Here is a 22311-nt window from a genome sequence, read left to right on the forward strand (position 1 = left end):
GAGGGATATGCCTGCTCAGATTTCAGAATTCTACGGAGATCCAAGAGAGGGATGAGAGACAGAAAGACGTCAAAATCAGAAGATCTAAAAGACACGAGCGACAAGCCAAAACGTTAGACAGAAATCCGTAGAGACCGTGATGTAGAGTTTGCCATTTTAGCCGCTGCGCTGGAAGGATTTTCAGGATGATGTTATCTCCCATCCGTCCGTCGGCTTCAAAGGTGTGCCAGGCAATGTGCCAAGGCTTTAAATTCTTTTTTTATGTGCAGGCCACCACTTTGGTGAATAATTCAATTCCAAACAAGGCAAAGGGGATACAATTTCATGCTGACTCTGACAGATGAAAAATAATATATGACTGTTGTCAGTCTGACTGCACGTTTCCCCAGCTGTCTTATACTTTACATAACAGTCCTAAATGATGAGCCCCTTTGCCAAATCTGGCTCTGTGTCAGCTGTGCATGTGAGTAGAAAGAAAGTAGATTTATAAAATATATTTGTACAGAGGACAGTGACACTCTAAACGTATGTTCTGATTACACTGATATCCTTCTTAATGGTTGCCCTTGTGTTCTCACACGCTCTACAATTCACTTTGCAGTCATTCGTTTTATACGCCTTATTCATCTGTTTTTCCCTTTGCAGCTTCTTTTTTAACTCTTTAAAGTGGACTTTTTAAATTTCCTATTAATTCCAAATTTAATTATGTACCTGTCCTGCATTACATGTCAAACATTTCTAAACTTGTTCCTACACACTTAAAAGCTTGGTCACGTGACGGGTCTCAGTTCAGTGCTCAAACGAAAGACGGACGAAATGAAAGCAAAGTCAACTAGGCCAAACAAAACAAAATAAATAGTAATTAATTAGTACAAAAGCCAAGTCAGAATTTACATTTGTATAAAGGTCTGAAGCAAAGGAGTCGAGCAATCAAAGTTTTAAGCAAAAGGGAGTTTGGTAAAAGAGGTCTGGAGTCCATAACCAGGATCAGAAAATACAATACAATACAATTAATTTTTGTGTAGCCTAAGATCACACAAGGAGGGGCGCAATGAGCTTTAACAGGCCCTGCCTCTTGACAGCCCCCCAGCCTTGACTCTCGAAGGAGACAAGAAAAGACCCTTGTAGGGAAAAAAAATGGAAGAAACCTTGGGAAAGGCAGTTCAGAGAGAGACCCCTGTCCAGGTAGGTTGGGCGTGCAGTGGGTGTCAAAAAGAAGGGGTCAATACAATACAATACAATACAATACAATACAATACACAAAACAGAACAAATCCTCAATACAGAATTAAAAATAAAAAATTTACAAAAATGGAGCAGAATTTAACAGTAGATGATAACCCATAATATGATTTGGATTTGTTTAGAGTCCTGGAGACCTCGGCCATCAAGCTGCCTCCCTCTATTGGCCATTCCACTGTTTAATTAGCCAATCCGATGGCAGGACCCCTCTACCCCACAATTCCTGCGATCCTCCATCAGGGATGACTTTACCTTAGGCAGGCAGGTGAGCTGTGGCACCAAGGGGCACATTTGAGTACCAAGAAGAGAAACAGAACAGGTGAGGGTGAGTAACAAATTAGAGCTGTCATATTACTTCTGTTTCAGTGCTAATGACCGTTCATCAGCAGCTCTAGTCAGGGTGTGCTAAACTGAAGTCGTGAGTCTTCAGCCGGGATTTGAAAGCTGAGACGGAAGGGGCATCTCTTATAGTAGCAGGCAGACCACTCCACAGTTTAGGGGCCCTGTAACTAAAAGCTCGACCTCCCGCTGTTATTTTATTAATCCTTAGAATCCTAAGCTGACTGCCATCTTGAGATTTTAATGTGCGTTCGGGTTTGTAAGTCATGATAAGTTCAGATAAGTAAGCCAGATCTCGGCCATTTAATGCTTTATATGTTAAAAGGAGGATTTTGAAATCTGCCCTAAACTTAACCGGGAGCCAGTGTAAGGATGAGAGAACTGGAGTTATGTGTTTGTATTTTCTTGTTCTTGTAATAATTCTTGCAGCAGCATTTTGGATTAACTGGAGGAGGCTGTATAAAGAACAGTCTGAACAGCCAGTGAACAGTGCAGTGCAGTCGTCAGTCCTACTAGAAATAAATGCCAGAATTAATTTCTAAGAATCCCACTTATTTAGAAAACACCTTAATTTTCCAAACATTTTCAAGATGGAAGATACCTGATTTGGACAACTTTGTGATGTGCGCTTTAAATGACCTGCTAGAGTCAAAGATAACTCTGAGATTGTGGGCTGATACAGTAAAATGAATAGGGATTCCAACTGAGTTAAATGATGACAAGATATTGTTGTGCTCAGAGTCATTCCCTCCAACAATTAACATCTCTGTTTTATTGGTGTTTAAAGACAAGTAGTTCTCATCCATCCATCCACTTCTTTAATTTACTAACACAACTAATTAATGACAACATTGGAGAAACTTCATTTGATCTAAAAGAAAAGTAGAACTGGGTGTCATCTGCGTATGAGTGAAGATGAACATCCAATGAGAGGTCCCATTGGAGTCTGTAAAGTGAAAACAGCACTGAGCGCTGCGGGACACCATATTGAACTTCTGAGTATAATGATGGAGTCCTGTCAGCACATTTCTGTACATATTGGAATCGATTTGATAAGTAAGAACTAAACCAAGAGAGCATGGTGCCTGTAAGGCCAACGTCACTTTCTAGCCTATGCAGTAAGATAGAATGGTCAATAGTGTCAAACGCTGTGCTTCAGTCTAACAGCATCATTACAGCGGAGTTTCCTTCATCAGAGGATATCAGAATGTCATTTACAAGTGAACTGTGAACTGTCCGTCAATCACCCATCTGAAGACACATCTCTGACAAAGCGGGACTCTGTCCTGACACCCGGTTTTCAAAACGAATTGTTAAAATATTAAAGGTGGCTAAAACAATCCCGAAAAATGATATAACTGATAAACGGTTTCAAAAATTAATGTCTAAAATTGAATTTTGTGATCCCAAAAACCTCCAAAACTGTTAAAATAATACCAATAGATTTTCAAATCACAACGCCAGGAGGTGATCAATAAGACAGGAGACACGATTAGTGAAAACCAAAGGTTAAATCCGAGGAAGACACAAAGATCACTGCGAACAAAACCAGAATCGGAAATCGAGAACAGAAACTGGGGCTGTCAGATCAAACATCTCTATTCAAATATACCGTTTATACTCGTGTATAAGTCGACTCTTGACAACAAGAAAAACCGATCATAAAATCAGATCCCGACTTATACCCCTGTTCAGAAATACGACACTTAAATTTGCTTCCTCCGATCTCGCACCAGTTTCTCAGACACATCGAGTTTTGTTGCAGCATCGCAGTTACCAATTTCTTTCGCCACTTTGACGACTTTTAATTTAAAACCAGCTTCATATTTTCTTCTGATCGAATGTTCCATTGTAGATAAGGGATGCTCTTACGATAAAGGTGTATAAGGGTATGAGACACAAAAAACACAAATCAGTGCAAACGTTGCTTCGGAATAGTTCGGGTATTACCGTGTGGTCACGTAGGCACAAAACATAGAGAAAAAAAGGCTGTGTGCTCCGTGGTTCCTCTCTCAGGTGGGTGGGCGTTAGCATATCGTAATCTCTTGTACCAGTAGCGCGAGTTTTCCGCATTCGACTTATACGACTGACATTATAAAATGCCAGAAATTATGTGATAAAATCAAGCCTTGCACAGAGAAATGGGATATGATGGTTTATACAACAGAAGGCCATCTGCGGAGGTGAAGTGAAAGAACCAAAGTTTGGTGAAGAACGAAGAAGACACGTTTAGCAAGTGCTTGAGAGGTGTGGTGGCAGTGAATGTAATCAATGTTGTGCAACGAATCCAGTAAAAAAAGCCATTTTAATATGTACTATTGCCCTCATTCCCTTCATCTTATCTACGAATTTGTGCAAATGCCTAAGTGGGGACTACAATTCCCATCAGCCAGTGCACTGCTCCAGATGATTTCATCAGCACTCACAAAGTTTAAATAAGAGCCTTTTTAAATAAGTATTTTTTCATCAAAAGGTAACAACTGCTGCGTTTTATTTTCTCAGCCGCTTTGGGATAACAATGTCGCCGTCTCCCCGGATTACGGCGCTTATTTTAGAGCAGCATCTCTCAATCTTTGAGGCCTTCAGATGCAGTTCTGCCTTTTTTAGGTTCCTTGACGACTCACAGACAGCATTTGAAGAGCTGGGAGGTTTTACGTCTTCATGACTTGAGCGCAAGTTAAAGAGCAGTGGGGGTGGAGGGGGTCCCGTTGGTGAAATGAGTGCACTTAGAAATGGGATGGGGGTGGGGGGAGGTGTCACATGTAATAGTGAATTACGCATTTTTTTTATTTGTGGAAAGCCTTGCGATTTTGAAAAAGCAGATTTTGAAGATAAAAACAAAGAAAAAGCAAAAAAATATCACCGAGGGATACGGCTTCAGCAAAACCTCCATATTTATACTGGAAATACCGGTGACGTCACTGATGGCGGCTCCCATAACAATGTGAGTGTTGTGCATCAACGTATGTTTAGGTGGCTTATTGCTGTTTTTGATGTATTATTGGTTTTCATAATTTTTTATGTTTTATCTGTTGATTGATGTATGGTGTCCACGTTTACTAATATTCCTTGTTGTTTGTGGGTGGAGTCCCCAGGAGGCGGGGCTACACTGACATCATCACTCCTGACTCCTCCCTCTGGCTGTTTAAGTCAGCTGAGAAGGCTGAGGAGTTGGGAATCATTCTTTCATTGTGGAGTTCAGTGAGTTTCTCTATTTCTAGTTGGAATTTACTGGAATTTTACCGATTTTTCTTGAATTCTGATTTCTGGACCCGCTCACCTAGGATATCCTTTTAGGTAACTCCTTTATGCTTTTTTCTGCTTTTTTCTTCCTAATTTTCTGATTTTTGTTTACTAATAACTCTATCATGTATCTGTTCCCAAGCTGGGGGTTAACGGTTATCCTCCCTCTTGAGGGGCTTAAAGTGGCGCGGTCTTTCAGATGAGACGTCAAACTGAAGTCATGGTCATAAAAGATCGCTGGATGTCTTTTGTAAAGAGAAAGGTGTTTCTTGATGTCCTGGCTAGACTGACCACCACGGCCCCCAGATCATCGCCTGTCCCTTACTGGCTAACTATCTCTCTCACCCTTTCGACTACCTAATAACTAATACGTGGTGAGCATACTGGCACTAAAATGGCTGCTGTCACATCTTTTGGGGGGATGCCACACATTGGTGGTGGTTGATTGGCTCTCCACTTTCTATGTAAAGCGTTATATAAATGCAATGCCTTCTTCTTCTTAAATCCAAAAGCAGAATTCCTCACACTTGCCCTACTTAGAAATAAAGCTAATGGCTGCAAAGTTTGCTGAGGGGAAAACGCTTCTGTAATACCACCATCTTTATACTGGAAATACGGGTGACGTCACTGATGGCAGCTCCCGTAACAATGGGAGTGTTTAGGTGGCTAATTGCTGTTTTTGATGTATTATTGTTTTTCATAATTTTTATATCTGTTGTTTTTGTTTATTATTGTTTAATTATGTATGGTGTCTACATATATTAATGTTCCTTATTGTTTGTGGGTGGAGCCCCAGAAGGCGGGGCCACACTGATGTCACCATTCCCGACTCCTCCCTCTGGCTGTTTAAGTCAGTTGAGAAGGCTGAGGAGTTGGGAATCCTTCTTCATTGTGGAGTTCTGTGAGTCTCGCTATTTCTGGTTGGAATTTATTATTATTATTTTGGAATTCTTGACGGTTTATCTTGAATTCTGATTTCTGGACTTGCTCGCCTAGGATATCCTTTTAGGAAATTCCTTTATGCCCTTTTCTGCCTAATTTTCAGATTCTTTTTACTAATAACTCTATAGTTCATAATGATCTGTAAGTTGTTCAGAAGCTTGGGGTTAATGGTTATCCTCCCTCTTGAGGTGCTTTTTGATAAGTTTGTGGGCATTATGGGTTGTTTAGCCAGCTCCCTATTTTGGTTCTGAAGCCAGTATTTCAGTGCAGGTGAGCATCTTCTCGGCAGGAGAGTGAAGATCCTGACCCGCTTCTTAGCTTATTTTTCTTTTTCTCATTAAAATGATAACCATTAAGGAAGTCCTCAAGCGCAAAATCTTGTAAAGATTCTTGCATTTCGAATAAACTGAAGCTGCATTAGAAAGGTTTGAGCAGCCCAAGAGTAGTCGACCGCCTTCGAATTAATAACATTCAGTATCTTACCTTAGCATTTATTAAGCCTGCTTAGGTCTATGGGGTCCTGGAGCCTCTCCCACCAAGCACAGAATGCAAAGCAGGAACAATCCCTGGCCAGGACGCCAACCCACCGCCACACACCCACTAGGCCATGCATGTCTTTGGACTGTGGGAGAACGCCAAAGCACATAAACACGGAAAGAGCATGCAAATTCCATACAGGGAGGACCCGGGACGTGAACGTTGTTCTCTTTACTGCACTAGAAATTAATTTAGGGTAAAGGTCTCAGTATCCAAAAAATTCAGGACGAATGGATGACTCAAGTACTCAAGTGGACACCCTCCATGTCTGTGGGTAAGCCGATAGGCGCCACTTGTTCACTGAGACAAACCGCAGGGCTCCTTGAATCGAGTCACGTACACGAAGCTGAGTGCATTTTGTCCCATCATTTGCACTGAGGTGACCCCCTCCCCCAACCTAGTGAAGTCCTTTGTCATTTACCTTCTCAGAAGGACGTCAGAGAAAACGTGGCACTGAAGTCCTTAAGGAGCCGACACTCTTTGTGCCCATCTTCTGTGCCGCCGCCAGCGTGACTGCTTGACTTGAACAGTTTTTAGTGACACTAATTAGCTTCAGGCCTTTCCTCTCTAATAATTGCCATGCTTGGGAATTAGCAGCAGGCATTTTCAAGCGGTTGCCAGCCTTTTATTAGACAGGCAGACAATAACATTTATAAATATTTCTTTAGTATTTTTCCGGAAGGCTTTTTGATCCAGAAAATGGGCATAAATATCAACACAAAGTGGCATGAGGCTCACATCCTTGGGTTGTGTGAGAACACAGCAGGTAGCTACAGATACTTGAACCCGTGTGTCTGGGCAGGGCCACTCCGCATGGATTCTCACTTGCGTCGCCTTGAGGAGCAGCAACAGGCACAAGCCAGGAGGGTGCCAGTCCAGCATTCCAAGACTTTTTGCAGGAACGCCACATTTTTTTATTTTTTGTAAATTCTTCTATGTGAGCAAAGCCACTGCAGTAGATTATGTATAGCGCCTTTCAATTTGGAACAATGTTTCAAAGGGCTTTCAAGGTAACTTGACTGCATCCTTCATTTCTTCACTATAAACACTGGATACATAAGGTACATACTCCATATAGTGCCTTTCCATTGTGCATTCAAAGCTGCTCTTCAGGTACTTTACATGTCCTCTTAAAGACTTAATGCTGGGTTAAATGTCAATTGAGTGGATTTGATATGGTGCCTTATTATATTACACTGTAGTCCGAGGGATTATTCAATGTAAGCACTTGTAGATTAGATATTATATTCTGTATAGCGCCTGTTTATAGTGAAGAACATTTTAAGGTGCTTATCAGGTACAGTGACATTTTGTTCCTTAATTATTCAGAGTGATCATAGGTGCCTCTGTAGTGGATTTTATATAGTGTCTTTACAGTGCATTAAATTGAAAAGCCCAATATACCTTTTCCTATGCTTTAAAATAGTGGTGGGATTGGAGTCAGTGGCTCATACTCTATCTATATAGTGCCATGAAGTAGACAATAGCATTACAAGGTGCATCAGAAGTATACCACACTCTGTTTATTAGTCCTTTAATGTCAGCATTGCCAGATGAAGTGTCACTGAAGAGGATCTTATATAGCACCTTACTGTCCTGAACAGTCGTCCATGGTGCTTTATAGAGGCTCCGCACTTTAAAGATTTTCATTGTCAGCTCTTATAGGTTAAGTAGGTAGATAGATAGATAGCGTAGTTGGCAGGATTAAATAAGATAGATAGATAGATAGATAGATAGATAGATAGATAGATAGATAGATAGATAGATAGATAGATAGATAGATAGATAGATAGATAGATAGATAGCGTAGTCAGCAGGATTCAATAGATAGATAGATAGATAGCGTAGTCGGCAGGATTCAATAGATTGATAGATAGATAGCGTAGTCGGCAGGATTCGATAGATAGATAGATAGATAGATAGATAGATAGATAGATAGATAGATAGATAGATAGATAACCACTTTATCTGGGGTGGACTGTACATATTCTCTATCGTGCCTTTAATTCACTGTGGCCTTCTTCACCATTTCTGAATGTTGGCCTTGGCAGATGGGTACATTTAATATAGCGCCTTTTTCTTCTGAACCGTAGTCTAAGGCGCTTTTGTGGTGTCTCACACTTTTACGGAGATGTCGTCCATTTGCACTCATATCCATTGATATCTGTTCTGTAGGTTATGACGTGTCCTTGTTTAATGATGCCAGTAGCTGACAGCCCTGAAAGTCCAGACTGGCTCCTGCGTGGTTTGTTTTGTCACCTTGGTGCCATTTTGTTGTGTCTCAGGCTTGGCCTTTTCGTGTTGCTGGTGACTTTTGCTTTGTGCCTTCAGCTGTTTGTGTGGACGTTGAATGACCTCCTGATGTTCCTGGGAGTTTCATTTTAGGACTTGCTTCATTCTTTATTGTGAATCTCTGAACTGCAGTAATGTGAGTTTTGTGAAAGTCACTATATAAAGTAAAGGTTGATTGGCTGATTCTCGTTTGGGTGTTTCAGTTGAACTGGTGCCCCCCTCAGAGCTTCCTGCCACCAAAGACTGTGTTCCCTGCTCCGTCATGTCCTTGAAGTGGGATTTAGGGAACAGTCATGTATGAATGGCATTTTCTGCTTTGCCCAAATCAGATTTGTTACAAATGCACTTTCCGTGTTGTACTCTGGTAAGCAGCAGCTGATGCGACCCTGAACTGGAGAAGACAATTAGAATGCTGTACGGATGGACGGACGGATGAACCTTGCTCTCCCGTGACATTTAAAATTCCACATCTTGATGCTGTCATGTCTAGCCTTGCCCCAGAATTGTTTCCATTTGAATGGATGCACTAACACTATGAAAAAAAAGATCCATCTTCAGATGAGTCAGATAAAGCCGATACCGAGCCTTTCATCACAAGGACCTTTCCGAAGCCCCCCATGAAATGAGCTGTTTGAAGGTACCATCTTAAATACCTCGGCTGGTTTTAAATCCGCGGCCCTGGGGTTGGAATGCTGAGTCTTGCATGTTAGGATTCACCTGGCGGCTTTGCACGGAGCTGGGCGGACATTAAATAAACATTAGCTGCGTCTGTCAGAAACACTCAGGACTCGGGAGACATTTGTAATCTGCAAAGCTAAAACGCCTCTTCTAAGATATCGACCCATCCCGGCTGTTGCTCAGCAACCGATAGTAATTGTCCTAAAGTGGTCATTTTAAGTGAATCGCCCCGGGAAAGACGCTTTAACTGGGGGAAAAAGTGCCTTGATTTGAGTGTGGCATCCAAAGTGAATTTCCATCATTTCTGAAGAAGCAACACACAATAGCAGTGATTGAAGGTGCCGCCGTCGTGGAACGAGTCTGGGAGTCTGCAAAAATGGCGAGAATTTGCAATGTGAAGCAAGCGAAACGTAGAGAGGTGAGGGTGACGGCCGCCGGGGCTCATTTATCATACACTGAAAATGCATTAGGGCCTCGTAATTAGCAGTCAGCCTGCTGCTGGGGCTTGAGATGGGAGGACCCCCCAGGCAAAGGGCACATTTACATGACAGTGGGATTGCTGGATTGACTTTCCATGCCGGGGAGGGAAATGCGGGATCCTGCCGCCTACTACAGAAGAGAAGTGAGCCGTGGCTGCCAGCGGACGGATGGACTGATTCTGGAGGGGCACCAGGGGGCGGCGTGTCCTGTGACCTCGGGACTTTCAGAGGATTGTGTGACCGACTCAAAGGGAGGTGGGAAAGGAAACGACTGAGCTGGCGATGAGGTACCACAATATGAAGACGATGAGAAAAGTGGCCTGTTGAAGGGGGGGGGGGGGCAAATGGGCAGACATAGGGCATCACTTGGTGTTTCCCTTCTAATCTTTTTGATAGTAGTCCTCTTTACGGCATTTGATCCTCTTCATTATTTACCTCCTTCCCCTCCTAGCATTAACTTCCACTGTTACGCTGATGGTACCCAGTTCTACCTCACTAGCAAAGCTACTTCTTGCTTCCCACCCTCCTCGCTAAATTGACTGCATAGCAGAAATTAAATCCTGGCTCTCCCCAAAGTTTCTTAAATTACACAGTAACAAAACTGAGGTTCTCCTCATTGGTACAAAATCAACATCATTCATCATCTGAACAACGTGCAGTAGCGATTAAAAAGGTAAATGCAACGTTAGGGTGTACCAAAGGTATTATAGTTAACGCAAACTAAAATCAAATCTGAAACTATTTTTACAAAAACATCTTCATAAGCTGAAATCAAATATTTAACAAAGCTGAAATGAAAAACTAAAACTAAACAAAACTATTAAAGCAGCTGGAAAGACTAACTGAAATAAAATAATAATATGCTAAAATGATTTGTAGTTTTCGTTTTTGAATGAATGTTCTTGCCGTTAGTCTTTAACCCTTGTAACTGTTAATTCTAAAACAGAAAGTCATCCACCACGAGCCACCCACATATATCCATCCAGTGAATGGCGGCTGTTTGTGGTGACAGAGCGAGCTGACTACGGGCGCATAAAGCGTGTGAGATAGAAAACGATTTACATGCCACCTTTCTTTGTGCTTGTTGTATATCAGGATGTTAATTCAAACGCCTGAAATCAGAATGTGCTGGTCAACAAAACCTTTACCGCATGGACAGAAAAATCACGAGTGAGTAACATTTCCTTTTATTTCTCAGGTGCCTGTTGACAATAATTCACCTGCCACTTCACACAGGAGAAATCCTTTTTGAAAGTAAAATGCCACTCTTCGAGAGACTGACAAGGTCATCATACAAGATCAGCATATGGTTGCTGACCAATCACTTTAGCTTTAAAAATGTCATTTAACAACAAAGCGATACAAACCTTGTAAAATTCATGAGTTGCCAATGTCTCTACTGAACTACAGGTATAGGCAGGCGAAGAGAGTCGGCCAAATGGTGAAAAACTAAACATACTAATGTGTTTTTGTATTTATTCTATATTTATTTACTCCATATATATAAAATCCTAAGCCTAAAAGTACAACGATTTTGTACATCGATTTTATGTGACTTTTTATGTCACGTTTTTTGTCACGCTTTAAATTGGGCTTATTTTAATCCTACATAAATATGTTTGGGATCATTCTTTTCAGAATTTATCAAACTTCAATGTGATGTTGTTAGATTTTCATATTCTTATTCTGTTTTATAATTATAAAGCAAAAAATATCAAGAACTCACATCCTGTGAGACGAGTCATTGTGCCAAGAGATTTAACCACACCCGGAGCCAGAAATAAAAGACAAAGAGTAGATAACAAAGACAGCTGCTGTACAGGCTTTTAAATGTTCAAAGCGCTGTGTGAGACGCAGATCACACGGCACGGCAGCAGCTGATCGAGCAAAGAGGAGGTTAAAAAAAAAACTATTTGTTTTCCTTTGTGTCGCCATTTAAGAGGGGGTTTTGGAGGAGCGACCGCGTCTCCTTGGGGTGCGTTCAGCCCCCCTCTTCACAACTCGAGCAGCAGAAACACAAAATGGCTGGTGAGCGAAGTGATCGGGGGGAACCCCCTAGTTAATTTATCTGTTTTTAGTTTATATTCACAGCTCAAAATACCTGATGTTGTGAAAATAATCCAGTAGCAGAATTATGTTTTAAAATATTTGTCCCCCTTTTTTCAATTTTTTTCTCTCTCTCTCAAAATAGTTGAAATCATCATATTCTCTTTGTTCTTAACATCAGCCATATCACACATATTGTATACCAGGGATTTTTCTTGCCTTGCATCCAAACCTGCTGGAGTGGGCTCCAGGTTTTCTGCCATCCTGCTCTGGATAAACATGTGTAGATAATGTCATATATGTTGTTCTTAATCTCAGATGCTGTCTCTGTCATTTTGGGCCCATCCATACTCCTATGGCCTGCTCTTACTCTGCTCATTAATGGTTTGCTGTTCTTATGGTGGGCTATTCAAGTCTCACCGCCCCTGACCTTCACACTACATGTCTGTTTCTCTTTGTTTCCTTCAATACAGCTAGGTGGGGTCTGCACACTGATTCAAGTCTATGACCTTTGTTCTTCCTAAGCCCCCGTGATGTTCATGATCACACCCGTCAGAACACAGTAGATTCTGTTTTCCAATTTTTTATATCTTTTCAGGCCTGCAGGTGGCAAAAGTCTGTCTATAAATTGTATGTGCCTGAGATGGAATCAGAGATCAATATGGCTGGTAGAAAATAACAAAGTCCAGTATGGGAGATTTTTGAATGAAATATTGAAGGCCTTCACCGTAAACACATTGTTTTGGAGCAGGATATGTGGTGTGCTACAGACATTTAAAGTAAAAAAAACTCTCAAAACTTAAAATTCACCTAAATATCATTACAAATTGGCCCATTCTGGGCAATAAAAGGAAAAGATAAAAAGTACCAACAATCAGAACACATTTGTTCAGCACAAATGGCAATGAAATATTTTAAAAATTATACAATTGTGTAAAATTGTTCATATTCAGTATCAGACTTTAATTACAAACCACGTAGTGTATTGAGCTTCCACTATTATATCCAAATCCATTAAGTGTGCAGTTCTGTCTGATTGTGACACAAAAACTAAACTCCATATTAGCTCTTTAACCAGACCATAATTACTAAAGCTAAAACTGAAATAGAAATTTCTTTGTGAAATAAAAACTAAATTAAAACTAAAAATACACGATGAAGGAAAACTAAAACTAAACAATTTCCAAGGAGGGTCAGAAAAAATATAGAAATAAAAACTAATATCTTCTTCTTCTTTCAGCTGCTCCCATTAGGGGTTGCCAGATCATCTTCATTCATATCTTCCTGTCCTCGTCATCTTGCTCTGTCACCCCCATCACCTTCATGTCCCCTCTCATCACATCCATAAACCTTCTCTTAGACCCTCCTCTTCTCCTCTTCCCTGGCAGCTCTATCCTTAGCACCCTTCTCCCAATATACCCCTCATCTCTCCTCTGCATGTCCAGACCAACTCAATCTCGCCTCTCTGACTTTGTTTCCCAACCGTCCAACCTGAGCTGATCCTCTAATGTTCTCATTTCTAATCCTGTCCATCCTCATCACACCCAATGCAAATCTTAGCATCTTTAACTCTGCCACCTCCAGCTCTGTCTCCTGTGCCACCGTGTCCAGCCCATATAACATAGATGGTGTCACTACTGTCCTGTAGACCTTCCCTTTCACTCTTGCTGATACCCGTCTGTCACAAATCACTCCTGACACTCTTCTCCACCCATTCAGGCAAAACTATAATAACCTTGGGGTGTACAGCTCCCAAGCCGGCAGGATTATAACATGTGCTGCAGCCGTGTGACCAGCCGGTCCAGTTCTGTCATGTAGCAGTTTCCAGTCGGTGCCTGTGGCAGCACAGTTCAGCTAGCTGGTGGCAGTGCGACTTACCAGAACAACATGTCTGCTGCCATCACTCTCACTAGATCATGGTCCAGATGGCTCCATCACCAGGGATGGACAGTGTCTACAAGTTATTCTACCAGTGCATCTACTTGGGAAGCCAGGATGTGCAAGTTGGGGTGCCACAGATAACACCTCAGCCTCTTCTTCCAGTAGTAGAGCAAAGGGCCATTTGACGTGGAATTGTGCATTGCAACAGATCCCTCTTTTAGCTCCTACTGTGTGGATGCTGACTACCCAGTGGCCAAAACTCTGAAGGATGTTGTGGCTGTGGAAGTGCACATCGTGAACAGGGCTGACCCTGACCTTGTTCTGACTCATGGGGCCTGCTGGCTTCCAGCCAGCCCCACTGGAGCCTTCTGGTTAATGGGTGCCCATATTTGACTGGCTTGGTGACTGTGGACAGCATGTCTGGAGAGGGCTACCCAAGTTATTAACAAGAGATCTGTGGATCCTGTAGATCAGCAAGCCATGGCTGGAAAGATCTTCATCTACTGTGTTGCTGCTGCCTGCTATCCCTCTGCAACAGACCTCTGTACTCAGAGCTGCCCTTCCAGAAGATCTGGAATTGCTTCATCCAGGAAGAATGTGCTCCTTCATGGTGGTCCTGTGGTCTTGGAGGGGCTGACCAGGTGCAAACATCCAGACTGAATCAGGAATCCCCTTTTACCTCTGGATACCTCGTGCTGGGAGCTGCAGCTGCCATGTTGATGATTGTGCTGAGTTTGCTTGTACTTGCTGTGAGGAGGTTGAAGCTGCAAAAGTGAATCTGAAGTTTTAAAAAAGGTTTTTTGCTACATCTCTCTATTATATTAAAAAATCCTGAGACAAGACTTTTTCAAAGAGATAATTTCAAGTCCCGCTAGACAAGACTTTGGCCATGAGATTTTTTCACGTCCCGCCCTCCCGTCAACCATTTTGAAACATGTCCATGGTCCTCTCACCTCTCATTCGTGTGAATGCTTTTGACAGTCACAGTTCCTGCTCTCTCAGCTCTTATAAATTTTAACGTTTTCCTCACTTTAAGTTCCTAATTAAAGAAGACGTATTATGTCCAAATCTTATTGAAGAATTTCATCCTGAAGGGTTATCAACAGAAGAATTGAGTACACAGGCAATCCTAGCACCAAGAAACGATGAAGTCACACAAATTAACGTGAAAATTGGCGATCGGTTATACGGCAAATTGGTTAAATGCGTATCAATAGACTCTGCTGAAACAGTTGGTGGTGATGATGCAGAAGATGAAAACATCAACTTACAATATCATGAAGAATATCTACAACCGTTAACACCGTCTGGTCTTCCACCTGCTGAATTACTGTGGAAAGAAGGATGTATCCAAGAAAGGCAATGGAGTCCATCTTCAGGTGATAACATTAGACACCAAAGGAGTTCTTGACATGCCATTTGTATTAAAATGTTAATAGTTTCCCATTAGAATAGCTTTTGCAAAGACAATTAACAAACCACAGGGACAAACCTTCGAAAAATTAATTTTATTTATTAGAGAGAAAGAAATGAAATTCAGTTACGGCAGTTATACATTGTGTTGACACGATGAAAGTCCAAACACGGAATCAAAATTCAATGTGATATTGACGAAAATTTAATTCTAAATATTGTTTTTACTGAAGTTTTACAGTAAAAGTGTAAGTTTAAAAAGTATTTGTGTGTTAATTTCAAAGCAAAACAGAACAAAAACGTATAACGCAATGAATACCTCTAACGCAACATGAAACATAATTTTCTTTCAATTTATTACCTTTTACTATTTTTTAATATGATTAATTACTCGTAGTAATGTAAAATAGTTAGTTCTATTATGCATTTGGAACAATTCCCATGAAAATAGCAATCTGTTTAAATTGTAAATCTGCTTCTCCATACGCGAGTGGCAGATCTGCGAAGTGACTAACGTGTAGCGCCCGCCTGGGGGTTAGCGAATGAAGCAAGCAGGGGGTAAAGTTAACAAAAAAAAAATGCACCACCATCCTAGAGTGGCAGCAAAGAGGAAGAACAAAAAATAAAGAAATGATCCGGGGGGCGCGAGCGACCAACCCTACTTCCCTACTACACCACCACAAGCCCAGAAACACTATCAATCATATGGTACCCTTTACATCTATTATATAGTGCCTTACACCACCAGTGAAGGCAAAGTTGAGTGACAAAAAATGTCTATTAACCAGAAAATCAGGACTTGGACACAACTAATGAAACCCCCCAATATACATAGTATTGCGCTGCACTGCTTCCCACCCGGCACAAATCACAGCACAAAACACACAACCACATACGCCACTAATACCGTGCTATTCAAAATGAAAGAGCAGATATTTCAAAAATTGTATGAGAGTGAAACACATTCAGCACACCAATGGATTGAGGAAAGTTCAAAGTGTGGTCCTGTGATCCTTGAGGTTGCAGGCACTCAACATGGTGGTCCGGCATTACCTGAGCGACACCATTCCAGGACAACAGATTGGAAGAGGTGGACAACAAGATCTTGCTCATCGTTTATTGGCCTCCCAGATCTCCAGACCTTACACCTCCTGTGACATTGGTTTGTAAACATATAAACTGGTTACATTGGTTCATAAATATATTTATGGGTTCAGATATATTGATTTGAATGTATAAATTGGTTTGCTAATTCAAACCAATGTATCTGAAACAGTATATAAATATATCTGAACCAATTTATATATTTACAAACCAATCTATTTTATTCATACGTCATATGTTTAAATATATATACCAGTAACGGCGCACTGATATAACGATAGCGTGAATTGAATCCACTTGACTTGACATTCCTAGTTTTCCTCCTCTTTCTCTGTACGTTTATCATTCGTTTGCTCAGAGGTTGATGCACTTGCTGCTTCCTGAGCAGCTCTTCTTGTCTTCACCCTAGTGGCCCGCTTCTTCTCTTCTCACATTGGCATCTTTTCAGTTAAAATTGATGAAGTCAGTGTTTGCGTTTCAATTACTTAGTGCATTTTCTTTAATTTCTCACTTAAGCTGGCACTTAAGTCTTCAATCTGCCTCAAGAATGATTTAAGATATGAAGAGGTAGAGGAAGTTACAGCGAAGTTGGTAAGGATGAGAACGGCGCCCGTACACATGCGCCACACGGCCGCCCTGCTGGCCTCTGCCGAGAGTTGATTCTACAATAAAATAAAAATTAAAATTAAAAGAGGAATAACCTTGAAGGTCAATCATCACCCCGAAAGCGGACAGTAGATGTCATGTAGTTAGACTTAAGCACAGCATCTGACACCATTGACCATTCTGTTTTACTGCACAGGCTAGAAAGTGACATTGGGCTCACAGGCCCTGTGCTCCCTTGGTTTAGTTCTTATGTATCAAATCGATTCCAATACGTACAGAAATGTGCTGACAGGACTCCATCATTACACAATGAAGTTCAATATGGTGACCCGCAGCACTCAGTGCTGTTTTCACTTCACAGGCTTCCACTGAGATCTCTTATTAGATGTTCATCTTCACTCATTCACAGATGACACCCAGTTCTACTTTTCTTTTAGATCAAATGACGTTTCTCCAATGTTTTCTTTAATTAGTTGTGTTAGTGAAGTGGGTGGATGATAATGACTTGTCTTTAAACACAAATAAAACAGAGATGTTAATTGTTGGAGGGTATGATGCTGATCGCAACAATATCTTGTCATCATTTAACTCAGTTGGTATCTCCATTAACTGTACTGAATCAGCCCGCAATCTCAGCGTTCTCTTTGACTCTAGCAGGTCATTTAAAGCGCACATCACAAAGTTGTCCAAATCAGGTTTCTTCCATCTTGAAAATGTTGGGAAATTAAGGCGCTTTCTAAATAAACAGGATTCTGAGAAATTCATTCCTGCATTTATTTCTAGTAGGATTAACTACTGCAATGCGGTGTTCAGACTGTTCTTTATACAGCCTCTAGTTAATCCAAAATGCTGTTGCAAGAATTATTACAAGAACAAGAAAATACGAACACATAACTCCAGTTCTTAAATCCTTACACTGGCTCCCAGTTAAGTTTAGGGCAGATTTCAAAATCCTCCTTTTAACATATAAAGCATTAAATGGCTGAGGTCCGGCTTACTTGTCTGAACTTATCGTGACTTACAAACCTGAACGCACATTAAAATCTCAAGATGCTGGTCTGCTTATGATTCCAAGGATTAATAAAATAACAGTGGGAGGTCGAGCTTTTAGTTACAGGACCCCCTAAACTGTGGAGTGGTCTGCCTGCTACTATAAGAGATGCCCCTTCGGTCTCAGGCTGAAGACTCACAACTTCAGTTTAGCACACCCTGACTAGAGCTGCTGATTAACTGTGCAGACTGTCATTAGCACTGAAACAGAAGTAATCTGACAGTTCTAACTTTTTACTCACCCTCACCTATTCTGTTTCACTTCTCGGTACTCAAATGTGCCACTTGGTGCCACGGCCCACCTGCCTGCCTAAGGTAAAGTCATCTCTAATGGAGGATTGCAGGAATCATCAGGTAGAGGGGTCCTTTAATCTGATTGGCTGGCCCAGGACTCTAAACAAATCCAAATCCTATTATGTGATATCATCTACTGTTAAATTCTACTCTATACTTGTAATATTTTTATTTTTATACTGTATTGAGGATTTGTTCTGTTCTGTGTGTTGTGTTGTATTGACCCCCTTTTTTTGACACCCACTGCACTCCCAACCTACCTGTAAAGGGGTCTCTCTCTCTGAACTGCCTTTCCTGAGGTTTCTTCCATTTTTTCCCTACCAGGGTTTTTTGGGAGTTTTTGTCTTCTTAGAGAGTCGAGGCTGGGGGGCTGTCAAGAGGCAGGGCCTGTTAAAGCCCATTGCGGCACTTCTTGTGTGATTTTGGGCTACACAAAAATAAACTGTATTGCATTGTATTGTATATGTGTACCAAATTTCAGGTCAATAGCTCAAACGGTTTGCGAGCGACAGGTGATTTAAAATCCTGGACAGACAAACGGACAGACAGCCATGGCGGCATATTATATATAAAGATATGTATACTGTATATCCTCTTGTGATGTTCGTTGTACAGCCTCACAGTACATGGCACTTGTGATGAGACCCTCCATAAGAGAACTGTAATACAGTAAGTGACTTCTTGCTGAGCCAAAGACATAAAACACTATAAGAGTGGAGTTAACATTTTACTGGGAACACAAACCTCTGACTCACTTGCTGTCTTCAGCTGAGGTCCAAATGGTGGCAGAGTCCACGCTGGTCTCATCAGCCCATCACAAAGGCCACTCGTACACACAGGGCCAGTCCCCCATTGTAACGCTGGAAACAAACTGGAGCTTACAACACACTTACAATGACCATCTATGAAAGGCAGAAGCCCTAACTGCTGTGCCACCATAAACCAAAATGTCGGCTCTCCGTCTGCTTGGAAATGCCAGCGAGCTGCAGATGGCAGATCCCCTTCCAGCTATCTCTGAAGACGCTGTGCTGCTTTGCTTGTCAATAACCTTAAAACGGAAAGCACCCCCCCCCACCCCCCCCCCGCCATGTCGCACAGAGCCCAGCCCAGCCTTCGATCGGGGGGCTCACTTGTCTAAGTGAGTCAAATTGTGTCAGGACGTCGTGATCAGCGTCCCACTGCGTGCCATCTTTTCAGCTTACCTTTGACTGCCACAGAGTGCGTAATTGGTAATCACGGAGCCCTAGAGGGAGTGCTACAATCAGATCTATAACAGTCATTTAAAAAATGGGGTTTACAAATGAAAACACTTGATTCATTAGAAAACAAGTTGAGGAATTCATCAGCCGGGCTGCTGTTTTGTTGCATGCCATGTGCAGATTTGAGACGTCGAACTGTCAAAACATCATTTTCTCAGCATTAATTTGACGAAGCAAGAACTCTGGCGTCTCGCTAACAAGGTTTGGAAAGTAAACATGTTTATTCATAGGGAGAAAGCAGTGCAGCGCCTATTTACATAAATAAATAGGCTAAAAATAACCGCAAACATATAACAATCATTACCGGTGATCTCGGCGCACGCCGCTCAAATTCTGGGGGAAAACCTGGAGGAGTTTAGGGCACGAGATGAGAAGAAGAAGAACACTTTTAGGAAAGGGTTAACGTCCCGGTGAAAACCCCTGTCCTACCTCTATGAACCCCGTGGAATCCAAGGTTGGGGGGTACAACTGGATGGCCAGTGCGTTGAGGGCATCCACACTGCCACACGGGAGAGAACATGAACACTCCACACAGATAACAACCAGGCGCAGAATTTGGACCAAAGGATGCCACACACTTAGTCATGGGAGGTCGGAGATGGCATTTAGCAAAAGGCTAGGAATGAACCCTGAAGGTGGCACACGCCAGTCCACAACGCCCGATATAAAACTGCCGTGCAGATCTCTGGGAGAAAAGCCAGACTGATGGAGGCAGAAGACGGAAGTTCAACACGGACTCGGTCAAGGAGTTTATTATGGTAAAGCATTTTGGGTGAGGAGCAGGCTCAGACACTTTGACATCATCATCATCTCTGTGTGTGTGTGTGCTTCTCGATTGGTGGAGACGAGATGAGCATCACCAGGAATCGGTCACGTCAACGGCACTTCAGAAAGGCTTAGCTAATCATAGGCACCGAGTAAAGAACTTTATGGAAATTTGTGAGAAAAAAGGGGGCCTACTATTTAATAAACGAGACCCCTAGTGAAATTTGGTGGGGTTTGAGCTGGTGTGCTTGTCATTTGATTTCCTTTAATAAATTATTTCATTTGTTTACTTTTTTGTTGTTTTTGCACGATATTATTGTATTATTTTGACTTTATTACCTTCGTCTCTGATTAGCTCAGTTATGAACTACTAGATGCCCAGGGTTCAACGTCATGCTGGGGTCCCATAGGGGGTCACAGGCTAAGGTCAGAAGAATAGGCAGCCCCAGCATTCACCCCCTGAGGACGGTGGGGGGTCGGACAACAAGGAGGGTCACTGTGAGGTTTTGCTTTGTGCCATTTGGGTTATGGCAGGTGAAACCCTGAAAATGCAACATGGCCCCCGAAAGTCAGATATGTGACCGTAACGGGTGACACTTTTCACTTTTTTAGTGCAGTTTTGTTGACTTCCCTTGACTTTTTTTATTTTCTTTGCTTATCTGGATGTGTTTGGAGTCCCCTGGATGGCTGTCAGAGTTGTGATATTTACAGCCGTGTGTTCCGGATATTAGTGTGGGTTGTGCTGGAAGGCCCAAAAAACAACGAGAGAAGGAAAAACTCATTAGCACCTCAGGTCTGCTACTGAACATTTATTTATAAGCAAAACAAAAACAACAACAAAAATGATTTCAGCATATTTAGTATTTGGAGAAATTCCTGTGAGTGTAAAAAATAAAAAATAAATAAATAAAAAGAGACCCCCCCCCCTCTCTGCCAACACCAAGTAGGGCACAATGAATGCCAACCCTGTTTTCAGCTGGTGCCCGTGATGGTACTGTATATTGAGTTGAGCTCAAGGGGTAGGTGGACATTTCACATTTGTCACCACAAAGCTCCTTGCTGGAGTAAAGAGTCTCTACTGTATTTATGACCTGCTTCAGCCACTGAGAGGACGTGGCGGATGTTTGCCGACTGGATGACCAACCACAAATGTTACCTGGAAGGTAACCACCTAATAATCAGATTGGCATTCAGACTTAACTCCTCCCCACTCCTGAGGTCCCGCCTCCCCTTCCCCTTGGCCCTGCCCTCCTCTCTCGGATTAGCACAAATAAATCGTTCCTGCAAGCGAACTCTGATTCTTAGTGCAATGACAGAAGTTTCAAAATCAGCTGGAATGTTCAAGCAACTTCTAGAAAAAAACTCAAACTAAATATGTTAAGTCGTTCTCTCATGAAAATTGGACAGACATACAGTTAAGACATTGGATTTTATATAGAGAGAGGTATATATATGTATATATACTAGCCGTCCCCCGTGGCTCTGCCCACATAGAAGTGAAACATGACAAACTTTTAAAATCAATAAACAAGCAGGTATCACTAGCTAAGTGCTGGCAAGGTGCGCTCCAACACGTGACGTGATGAGAGGTAGAGCGACTCGAACGGAGGTTGGTTTATTTGTTCTTTCTTTCACCTTATACAATTTCTTGTATTAGGAATTTGTTAGTTTTCGTATACCCCTTGGGGTCAGAGCCTAAGGTCAGCCATTGTACAGCACCCCTGGAGCAATTACAGGTTAAGGGTCTTGCTCAAGGGCCCAGCAGGGATTCGAACCGGCAACCTTCTGGATACCAGCGCAGATCCTTAGCCTCAGAGCCACCACTCCGCCCCATCTGGCTCCCCACTCCTGAGGGCCCCGCCCACTTTCCCCTCCCCTCGGCCCGCAGCCTCTCTCTCAGATTAGCGTGAATATATCACTAGTCTGATACTGAGCGCAATGACAGAAGCTGCAAAATCAACCAGAATATTCAAGCAAATTAGAGAAAAAACCCAATCTAAATCTGCTAAGTAGTTCTCTCGTGAAAGCAAACAAGCGTACAGACAGACATTGGATTTTATAGATGTATATATATATATATATATATATATATATATATATATATATATATATATATACATATTGTGACAGATGTCCGGGGA

At 41.9% G+C, this 22311-nt stretch overlaps 1 protein-coding gene across 2 annotated transcripts in view; it reads left to right on the forward strand.

The window, feature by feature from the left end:
- prkd1 (protein kinase D1) overlaps positions 1-22311 on the forward strand; it is a 242012-nt gene that overhangs the window by 51374 nt on the left and 168327 nt on the right. Inside the window, exon 1 of one of the 2 annotated variants that reach the window (XM_051919990.1) lies at positions 9558-9691. The exons of the other annotated variant lie outside the window; for it this stretch is intronic. Within the exon in view, the coding sequence (XP_051775950.1) occupies positions 9650-9691 (42 nt within the window). The 5' untranslated portion in view covers positions 9558-9649. Of the gene's footprint in view, positions 1-9557; positions 9692-22311 lie in introns of those variants that run through there. 2 annotated transcript variants of the gene reach the window in all.

Source organism: Erpetoichthys calabaricus, chromosome 16 (assembly GCF_900747795.2).
Source record: "Erpetoichthys calabaricus chromosome 16, fErpCal1.3, whole genome shotgun sequence".
NCBI lineage: Eukaryota > Metazoa > Chordata > Cladistia > Polypteriformes > Polypteridae > Erpetoichthys > Erpetoichthys calabaricus.